A 10749-nucleotide genomic window follows, 5' to 3' on the forward strand; every position below is an offset into this window, starting at 1 on the left:
TTCCCGCTCTCAATCACTCACTTTTATAACCTCTCTAATACCACATGACAAGACAGACTTGATACATTTAGATGCAGGCTTTGGATTTTACAGACGTTAACCTCTCAAGCGCTGCAGCTGTGCAATACACATACTGGAAATAACAAGACCGATTTGCACAGTGTATCAACATAGGATATACATGTATGACCTTTATAGAGGGGACCAGGATGATGTACTGGGTCACTACACTGGTCAGTAGAGGCCTATTCCCCACTGTTAGGGAAAAACTCCCGTTAGTATGTCATCCTGAGATTGAAGTTATGTTCACATGTAATGGAAATCGCAGCATTTCCACATCAAATAACATCAGTAACAAGGGGGCGCTCTCTACATCTAGAGGAAGGAACGTTTCTACACAACATAGAAGAGGGTTCTTTACTGTAAGAGCAGTGAGACTATGGAACTCTCTGTCTGAGGATGTGATGATGGGGAACTCACTAATACAATACAACAGGGGCCTGGAGTGTAATAATATTACATATTGGATCACTGATTACTCAGAGTCGGTGATCCGGGGATTATTCTGATTGCCAGATTGGAGTCGGGAAGGGAAAAATTGACTTCTTCCTCATTGTTTTTTTTTTCCCCTTCCTCTGGATCAACATTAGGGGATTAATAGGCTGAACTGGATGGACATAGGGGTTTTTTTGGCTTTAAACACTGTTACTATCATTTTTTTACTGGAAGTTAGCTGCAGATCCACTGCTCCTCTCACCTCACAATTGGCAGTACCTCGCTCCAGCGCACGGAGCAGCCCTCACCCGGTAACCGCTACGGATCGCTGCAGCCACCAGTCAGATGATGTAATAGTGGGTGTAACACCTGACCTGCGGGTGAGGACTGCTCTGTGCGCTGCAGTGAGGGGCTGCAGATTGTGAGGTGAGAGGAGCTGCAGGCTGGAAGAAGCCGCGGATCTGCAGCTGATCTTTGATCACCAACGATGCGCAATTTGATGGTTTTTGATGCAGAAATGACTCCCCCCCCCTGCTGGATAAAATCTGCAGCATTCCCACTATGTGTGAACCCTAAATGGAAATGTTTTTTATATATATATAATGGGGGAACATGCACACTAATGTATATAAGGGGGACCAGGGTGCACTCGCTACTAGCTGAGAACTTTGTCTATCATGTGTGGCCCCTTTAAGCTACTGCAATATTAGCAACAAAAAAAAACACCAAAAAACAAGCAAACTATTTGGGCACTGTTGAGTCTTGGCCACCATTTTCCTTGCAATTTAGTGATTTGTTTCCCTCTAAGCCACTATATTCCCTTTAGCACCAGCTTTAATCCTTCTCATGTTTTCCAGCCTTGCCGAACATTATCATGGACCCCAGCACAGCCCACCTCAACCTAGTTCTCTCCGAAGACCTGACCAGCGTCCGATACAGTGACACCAAACAGTCTTTACCCGAAAACCCGCGACGCTTCGACTACTGCTGTTGCGTCCTGGGCACTGAGGGCTTCACCTCCAGCCGCCATTACTGGGTAATTGACGTTGGCAACAAGACCAAGTGGAATCTGGGTGTGGCCAAAGAGTCTGTAAACCGGAGGGGCGGGATCACCCTGTCCCCGGAGAATGGCTTCTGGATACTATGGCTGAGAAATGGCCATGAGTTCAAAGCCCTGGATGTCCCGTACCGGACACTCACCCTGAGAAGCAAACCGCAAAGGGTGGGGATTTATCTCGACTACGAGGGCGGCCAGCTCTCCTTCTACAATGCTGACGACATGTCCCACATCTACACCTTTGTCACTTCCTTCTCTGAGACCATTTACCCCTACTTCTGCCCCTGCCTCAATGACTCAGGGAAGAACGGGGGGCCACTCAAGGTCCTTCACCACGTACCGTGAAGAGACGGCAGCATTGTCAGCCGTTAGACCACTATTGTTCCATGTCTTAGATGGCATCGGGAAGATGTTGGCACCCGAGTGCCGGGCTGTACTCTTTATTCCATGTCCAGTTATAGTTAAAGTGCAGATGAAAGGAATCTATGTAATTACCTTACACATCTCAATAAACGTAACCGGATTAAGTAAGAAAGCAATTTGCATTGATGAAGTCTCATTCATGGGTAACTGATGGTATTAAGGGGCTGCGATCCAACTAACAAGTATAGAGTTATACTCTCCATGCTCTGCTTCCTCTCATTGCATTGCCTGTGTCAGTCTTTACTGTAGCTTCAGTTTACTGTAGGATGAGTAGAGCTATAGGTCCTTCCTAGATAGTGGTGTGCTTACCAATAGGGAATTGTGGTATTAGCCAAGGAAAATATAAGGTTATGTGCCTTTTAAACACCAACTAGTTGACTTGGTGTACTGGGCCAGGGTGGCTTCTCCTTTTTGGACCCAGTTGGAGGAATCTTACACATTTATTTGCCAAGAAATGAGTTTTATTGCACATATACAGTTCAGCTTACAGTGAAAGGCATTGTGGGTGAATCATACCGGGATCCTTCTCATCTTCATCTGACTTCCCCGAAGCGTCAGTGGAAAGTCGACCCAAGTGGTCCAAGAGAATGCAGGTTTCGGGGGGCTTGTTGTGTTGTAGCGAGCATTAAGGCCGGCCCCGGCGCAGAACTCGGAGTGGTACCAGAACCCTCCCCCCCAATATTCGGCACAGTTTTGAACATATCCATCCTGATCATTATCATATGTGGAAAACATGTGTCCTGCATGGAGGCTCAAGGCGTCCCCTGCACAACGAACAAAAGACACATAATGGGAGAAATGGCAGATGTCTTAACTTTCATGCATCAGTAAAACATGGTGAGGATGTACTTGGTAGCCAGAAAACCCACTATCCATTACAAAAATTACATATAGAAATATATAGTTTGTTTAATACTTGGAAAAAAAGGATGGAAGTGTCCCTTTAAATTGGTCACCTCCCCAAAAACTAAGTGGTAGAGGTTCCTTTTAATCCCCCCCCCCCCCCCTACATCCTCCTCCACCAAAAAATGTACATTACTCCATTGGCCTAGTTCTGCAATCAATTCACCCCTCACATATCGCCAGGAAATCTCTGCCCTACCTGCCCCTCCGTCGGTAAATGACCCAATATTTAGCCGGTAACCATCACTGTCGGGGTTCAGGGCATGACGGGATAGACTGAAGTTCATGTACTGGGCCGAGGCTCTGCTTCCCTCCAGATCTTCTAGCTCCACTCTCAGCTCGTATTCATTGCACATTGTCAGGCGGTAAATGTTCTGCAGCCCTGGTACCAAGGGGAGAGACAAAGATATATAAATGCAGAGGCGTAGCTAAAGGCTCATGGGCTTGGATGCAAAAAGTTCAATGTGGGGCCTTCCCACATCTCTCCTCCTGCATTGGAGGGTCTCTTAAGAAGCCCATTGATGCAACACTAGCAGGTGGGGCATTGCTAGAATCTTAAGATTAGGCTGAGGCTAAATGTAGGGGGTCCCAATGCAGAATTTGTAACATGACCCCACCCCACCCCAACAATCCATATGCCATTCATAATACTGTGTTTTCTTAGATGAAAAAAGGAGGCCTTTGGCCCCTTAAGGCTCTGGGGCCCGGTAGTGACTTCTACCTCTGCATCCCTATATCTATGGCCCTATATAGATGTACCCCAATAAAAATAGAATGAAGCTGAGCAGTATCTGTCCCCCTCTCCACAAGGGTGCTTGGTAGGATATCCAGACACAACCTGACAAACTAGACCCAAGCCCTTTAAAGAATGAAAACCAGAATTTTTGACAGAGCCCTTCTCTTTGCTGGACCAGTCATTGGTGGCTATCTGTTTCCCTTCACATAACTTCTACAGATACAAGGTTCACTGCATACAGCAGGCCATATCTCAGCTTCCTGTCTCTAGGGAAACATTCAATCTATGGTATACAACTCTTTGCACCAGCTAGGACTAGGTTCAGAGGTCCCACTGTGGACAATGAGGAGAAATCTTAATTCTTTACCCAGCCAGTACTCTCCATCCGCATTCCCAAAGCCATTCACATAATTCTGCCAGGACTGGTTGAATTGCACGGAGCCGTTCAGTCGCCTCTGGAACACCTATCAGAGAGAACAGCCAGTTAGGCCATAATGATATAAACTTACCCAAAATGCCACCATCCTACTCACCGTCCAGACCATCCCTTCTGTCGTCATGTCACAGTACACTGGTAGGGGGCGCTGCGCTCCATGTGGATAGATGATATATACCCCACTTGCGGGTTGACTTCTGTCCCAGACAGCCTGGCAGTCTACAGGAAACCATTCCACCTCAGGATTGGGCTGTGGAGCTGAGGATAGAGCGTGTCAATGATTTTATATAAAGCACAATACGGGCCCTACATGATGTATGAGTAAGGGGGCACAAACTTATTACTTGGAGTCAAGATGATCACTGGAGTCTGCAAATGTATGTGAATGTAGTAGTGAGTGCACCGTACATATATAGTGAGTGCGTCAATGTATTTAATAAGCATCCATATGTGTGTCAATAGATATACCAAATGTGCCATGCCTGTAGTATACATATATAGTAAGTGTATCCATGGATGTAGAGAATATACACAAAAGTGTGACCATATAAGCATGGCAGCTCAGGGGTTAGCACTATTGCCTTGCAGGTCCTGGGTTCAAATCCCACCAAGGACAACATCTGCATGGAGTTTGTATGTTCTCCCCATGTTAGTTTGGGTTTTCTCTATAGGTGGATATATATATAGTGAGACTGAATGAGGGCAGAAACTGATGTAAAGTGCTGCAAAATAAAGGTGACTGAAATGTATGTAGTGAGCATACATATATTATGAATGTATGTAGTGATCATCCCTTGTCTGTGTGTAAATACATATATTGAGGTTGTCCATGTAAGTATGAATGTACATAGTGAGCATTATAACATACAGTGAGTGTCTGTGTGAATGTATGTAGAGAGCATATTATACATATCAAACATTAACTTACACTTTACACATTAAATGTTATTGACAACTCAAGTTAAAGTTTGCCGCTACTGTACATTTAACATAAGGTGACCAGACTTCCCAATTTAGGTGGGGCAGTCCCACCTTCCATCGGGACTCTGGCGGAACAGCCATTTGATCCGCTTTCGGGACGTCTGGTTAGCATAGTGATTACAAGCTGGGGTGCCACAGCTCCCCAGCCGGTAATCACTTTGTGGCGCCTGCACATATTGACGTCACACGCTCAGTGTGTGCATCTGGAATCTTCCTCCCTCCCCCCCCCCCCCTCCACTGACATATCTCTTTAGTTCGGCAAGAGGAGGGGAGAAGGGAGGAGGCGCTGCTGCAGGTGCACACACACTTCCTCCCGCAGCAGCGCAGAGAAGAGGAGGAATGGCACTCTGCAGACCAGGAAGAGGGTAAGTTTCATTGCTGGGGGGGGGGGGGGGGGGTCACTATTACTACTGACGGTCACTATGGGGGTCCCTATTACTAGTGGGGCTACAGTGGGGGGGGGGTCACTATTACTACTGAGGACCACTGTGGGGGACACTATTACTACTAAGGGTCACTGTGAGGTCACTATTACTACTGATTGTCACTGTGGAGGACATTATTACTACTGAGGGTCACCATTACTACTGAGTGCCACTGTGGGGGTCACTGTTACTACTGAGGGTTACTGTGGAGGACATAACTACTGAGGGTTACTGTGGGCATCACTATTACTACTAGGGCAACTGTGGAGGACACTGTTACCACTGAGGGTCACTGGGGGGGGTCACTATTACTACTGAGAGCCACTGTGGGTGTCGCTATTACTACTGAGGGTCACTGTGGAGGACATTATTACTACTGGGGCTACTGTGGGGGTCACTATTACTGTTGAGTGCACTCTGGGGGTCACATTTACTATCGAGGGCCACTATGGAGGACACTATTACTACGGAGGCCACTGTGGGGGTCACTATTACTATTGAGACCACTGTGGGTGACACTCTGCACGTGGCAGCATAAATCAAACTGACTTACAGTATGTTTAAACATAGCAGAAATACTGCAGAATGTCCACAGCAGAAATTTCCGCAGCATTTCTGCATCCAAAAGAAACAGTCGTGTACCCGCAGCTGATGTCATACTATGCGGCGCTCCCCCTCACTCCTCTGTAGGCCTTCTGGTGTCAGTGCTCCCCGGCTTCCACTTCCCAGCAGCCTGGTCAGTTGTGGGGCCACTACAGGCCAATGGGAAGCAGAAGCCAGGGAGCGCTGACAGCGGAAGGCCTACAGAGGAGTGAGGGGGAGCGCCGCATAGTATGACATCAGCTGTGGGTACGTGGCTAATTTTGAGTCAAAATTCGCACCAATGGTACAGATTTTGACTGTTTTTTTTGGATCCAGAAATGCTGGGGAATTTGCTCCCTGTCTTTTTTGAACCAGATGCGCTCGATGGGCTACTCTTGTGATCTGAGTAGTTGGAGCTACCACCACCATATCCCAAAAACGGAACACATTCCGCAGCAGAAAATCTGCATAGAAAAACACAATTACATATACAAATTCCGCAAGCAAAAAACACAGCAAATTCTGCGCCGCTCATCCGCTCCGGCGACCCGCAGAACCGCAAGAGAAACTTGTGTTTAACAAGTTAGTGTAGTAACTGTAATCTTGTACATATATGTAGTGAGTGTATGTATATTTACTCAGCAACCATGTGACTGATGTCTGCATAGATAATAAACTTCATGTTCTAATAAGTGCACCTTATTTAGGCACCATAGGGTGGTACTGTAGATCCGCCCTATATGGCCATATTAATTGGCGCAGTTATTACTGAGCGGCACATTGAGCATTGTGTAGTACTATTGTGCGCCGCTATTAACGTTTATAATGTTATTGCTATTTTATATCACTACTAAATATATAAATTATATTAACCCCTTAAGGACCAGACTCTTTTTAGGGATTTTACCATGTGGTGGTTTTACTGCCCTATTTTTTTTCTTGAGCTACCAACATTGCTTTTTCCGTAATACACATGGCTTTTTTTTATATCTTTCTTCACTATCTTTTTTTTTTTCCCGTTTTTAGTTTTATTGGGGGTGAAAAGCTAAAAAAATAGATTTTTAAAATTTATAGTTTATTTTTAAAATTAGTATATTTACGCTAAAATAAAGTGTGGGAATGGATTCCTCATTTTGTTTCAGACGTTTTGATGTATAACTTCAACAGTTTTGGATTACAGGGCGCATACAGCGATGGTTTTGATTGGCGTCAGTGGTGGATCGTTTTCTTTTTTTTATATATGTATTTTTTTATTTTATTCTGTAAGTTTTTTTTTCCACTTATCTTTGTAACTATTTTTTTCAACATTTATATCTCCCATGACATCATATAAGACCTCTGAAGGTCATTCACATGGTCTTTTCTTTTTTTTTTTCTATTTCACACTTTCCCCTGTAGCTGGGGTATCCGTAGGAGCTCCAGTTACAGGGAGAAACATCTCCCTGTAGTGACAATAGTCACTGGCAGAGCTGATCAGGGTCTACTAGGACCCTGCAGCTCTAATGGGACAGGAGGCACCTGCTGGTCACGTGATCGTTGTGCCAAATAGCAGAAGTAACTGTTCCGCTTTCTCTCTTCATTACATAGCGCTCATTGAGCACTATGTAGCCTGGAAAGAAGGCTGAATCAATTAAAAAACACTTCAACCTTCTCTTCCAGGTCCTTGGCTGTGACTAACAGCTGAGGACCCAACCTGCTCCTGCTTGATTGCAGGAGCTTTAATCTCATGCCATATTTCTGCTATCAACTGGGATAAAGCTCTGGAACAAGCATTGTATATTTACCAGGCATTAAGGGGTTAAGCAGAAACTGCAAAATTCACCTTACAAGAGACTTTAAGATATGTTGTAATATAAACTGCTACCACAATGGATCTGATCAGTTGATCTCCTCCATTAGCCGCATAGTATGGCTCCCCCACCCACGTGGTTTATGGCACTTACCTGGTAGATTACTGTTTGGGCTGCAGATGACTTGTTGGATATGACACAACAGAAGGAAGACAAATATCTAAAAGACAATAAGAGACCCAACTGAGGTCAAGGTCTACAACAAGGATTATGGAAGGCATCAAAAATTCTCAATTGTAATCATAAGCCGAAAAAATGACCAATCATGGTTGTCCAGTTTATGAACATCTTGGTGGCTCTTTATAGACATTACAGGAAAATTGTTAGATACATTTTGTTTTAGAAAACAGATAGATGGATTCATAACCTTATCTCAAAGAGGTATTCCAGTTATTATGTATGGGATAGGTGATAAATGTAAAATTCGTGGGCCTTTCACCACCTGGGCCACCACCAAACTTTAGAATGGAGGACCCAGCTCCCCTATTGTTTCTCACCAGTGTTCTTATATGTAGTGGCCAAATAAGCTCTATAAAATTCTGTAACTGAGTCAGTAAGAGCGTCTGTCTTTAGTGGGACCCAGGAGATAGGTGATGAATGTTAATAGCTGAAATACCACCCTCATATACATTAGTGCTTAGCTGTTCAAACCTGTTGATAATGGCAGGGCTAGATGACTCTCCTATATGTATAGGGGTGGGACTGGTGATGTCGGGAAGGGAGGGGGGGTGAAGAAACAGGGATGTTGAATTTCAACGCCTGAACCTTTTGTTCCCCTGGAGATAAGTTGACATCAGAGCTGTCTGACTGTGGCCAACCTCCCTAAACACAAAAATGTTAGGACGAGCTAAATGTTCAAGTATATGTGGAAGCTGGGGAAACAACTGCTGGACAAACCTTCATCCTCCAACAATTGTTGAAAATGTATAGGCCCATTAACCTTCCTCAGTGACCAGATTGAAGCTTTATCTGGACATGTAGTACCAAAGAAGACTCAGTTCACTGAAGAAGATGGCTATGGTGGAAGGACATGAAAATACAAGATGAACAGAGACAATCACTGAAATTCAGGATCTATGAGAAAACAGTCGACAGTTGTGACCCCGTTGCAGAACTTGTCCAAAAAAATGTCCTAATCATCCAAAAATCATTAGAAGAAATGAAGAAGATGCAACACTGGTTTAACGTAGTTCAAATGTAATTTGCACCCAGTGGTAATTAGGATGACACTGTGAGTTGAACATAAAAATTGAACTACATTGGATCAGAACTGCTTCTATTCTTCTAGAAATCAACCCAAAGACCCTTCCATAAGACCAAAAAAAAGAAGGAACATTCTGGAGGAATGTGAATAATCTAGGAGGCAACAAGTGAAATCGACTTGAACTGATTTGTGATTATTGATACAGAAAGTGACAATATTTTAGAAAACACCTACTGGAGATGATTAGAGAACCAAATGGTGGTGATCTCTTACCGTCATTGTAGAAAGTCTGTCTTCAGGATTCATATGGGACCAATATGGTGAGACACTGCTATATAATGACTATATATAGATCCAGACACCAGGCAATTACAGGAACAGCACCGAGGGATTGGATATTTGGGGAAAACCAGCCATAATGTGGGTTACCAGAAACTCTTTGTCCATTGTACTCAAAAATTACTGAGGCTGCAACAAATTTCTTAGAAATGTTTCTGTTTTAAGAACTTGTTCTCCGGCTAATGAAAGAATAGATGACAGTGATGTACATCAGGATTAGAGATGAGCGAGCACCAAAATGCTCGGGTGCTCGTTACTCGAGACGAACTTTTCGCGATGCTCGAGGGTTCGTTTCGAGTAACGAACCCCATTGAAGTCAATGGGCGACTCGAGCATTTTTGTATATCGCCGATGCTCGCTAAGGTTTTCATTTGTGAAAATCTGGGCAATTCAAGAAAGTGATGGGAACGACACAGCAACGGATAGGGCAGGCGAGGGGCTACATGTTGGGCTGCATCTCAAGTTCCCAGGTCCCTCTATTAAGCCACAATAGCGGCAAGAGTGGTCCCTCCCCCCTCCCAACAATTTTTACTTCTGAAAAACCCTCATTAGGAAGGCATACCTTAGCTAAGCACCATACTACCTCCAACAAAGCACAATCACTGCCTGCATGACACTCCACTGCCACTTCTCCTGGGTTACATGCTGCCCAAACCCCCCGCACGACCCAGTGTCCACAGCGCACACCAAAGTGTCCCTGCGCAGCCTTCAGCTGCCCTCATGCCACACGCTGGCCTCATAGCCACACCACCCTCATGTCTATTTATAAGTGCGTCTGCCATGAGGAGGAACCGCAGGCACACACAGCAGAGGGTTGGCACGGCCAGGCAGCGACCCTCTTTAAAAGGGGCAGGGCGATAGCCCATAATGCTGTACAGAAGCAATGAGAAATCCAATCCTGTGCCACCTCCATCAGGAGCTGCACACGTGGGCATAGCAATGGGGAACCCATGTGCCACACACTATTCATTCTGTCAAGGTGTCTGCATGCCCCAGTCAGACCGGGGTTTTTTATAAATAGTCACAGGCAGGTACAACTCCGCAATGGGAATTCCGTGTGCACCCACAGCATGGGTGGCTCCCTGGAACCCACCGGCTGTACATAAATGTATCCCATTGCAGTGCCCATTACAGCTGAGGTAACGTCCGATTAAATGCAGGTGGGCTTCAGGCCAAACTGCATGCCCCAGTCTGACCGGGGTTCTTTAGAAGTGGACACATGGAGTTACAACTCCGTGTGGACCGACAGCATGGGTGGCTCCCAGGAAGCCACCGGCGGTACATAAATATATCCCATTGCATTGCCCATCACAGCTGA

At 45.2% G+C, this 10749-nt stretch overlaps 2 protein-coding genes across 2 annotated transcripts; one reads left to right on the forward strand and one right to left on the reverse strand.

The window, feature by feature from the left end:
* The first annotated feature begins 1316 nt into the window (after window positions 1-1316).
* LOC136577684 (zinc-binding protein A33-like) lies at window positions 1317-2091 on the forward strand. Its single transcript, XM_066577600.1, has one exon. It carries the CDS (start codon window positions 1370-1372, stop codon window positions 1895-1897), a length of 528 nt encoding a protein of 175 aa, XP_066433697.1. The 5' UTR covers window positions 1317-1369; the 3' UTR covers window positions 1898-2091.
* A 370-nt stretch (window positions 2092-2461) lies between these two features.
* LOC136577685 (microfibril-associated glycoprotein 4-like) lies at window positions 2462-9409 on the reverse strand. Its single transcript, XM_066577601.1, has 6 exons — window positions 9366-9409; window positions 7982-8048; window positions 4148-4308; window positions 3982-4078; window positions 3078-3260; window positions 2462-2739 (listed from the first exon to the last, which is right to left on the reverse strand). Exons 1-6 carry the CDS (start codon window positions 9396-9398, stop codon window positions 2486-2488), a joined length of 795 nt encoding a protein of 264 aa, XP_066433698.1. The 5' UTR covers window positions 9399-9409; the 3' UTR covers window positions 2462-2485.
* Window positions 9410-10749: the final 1340 nt, after the last annotated feature.

This window comes from Eleutherodactylus coqui, chromosome 8 (genome assembly GCF_035609145.1).
Source record: "Eleutherodactylus coqui strain aEleCoq1 chromosome 8, aEleCoq1.hap1, whole genome shotgun sequence".
Classification (NCBI taxonomy): domain Eukaryota; kingdom Metazoa; phylum Chordata; class Amphibia; order Anura; family Eleutherodactylidae; genus Eleutherodactylus; species Eleutherodactylus coqui.

Bases quoted from the DNA above. Each gene is read 5' to 3' on its own strand.
- LOC136577685 (XM_066577601.1), bottom strand. From the start codon at position 9,398: ATGAATCCTGAAGACAGACTTTCTACAATGACG. The intron at 8,049-9,365 runs GTAAGAGATCAC...ATTGTCTTTTAG, and splicing joins ACAGACTTTCTACAATGACG to ATATTTGTCTTCCTTCTGTT. The intron at 4,309-7,981 runs GTAAGTGCCATA...CTCTATCCTCAG, and splicing joins CCCAAACAGTAATCTACCAG to CTCCACAGCCCAATCCTGAG.
- LOC136577684 (XM_066577600.1), top strand. From the start codon at position 1,370: ATGGACCCCAGCACAGCCCACCTCAACCTAGTTCTCTCCGAAGACCTG.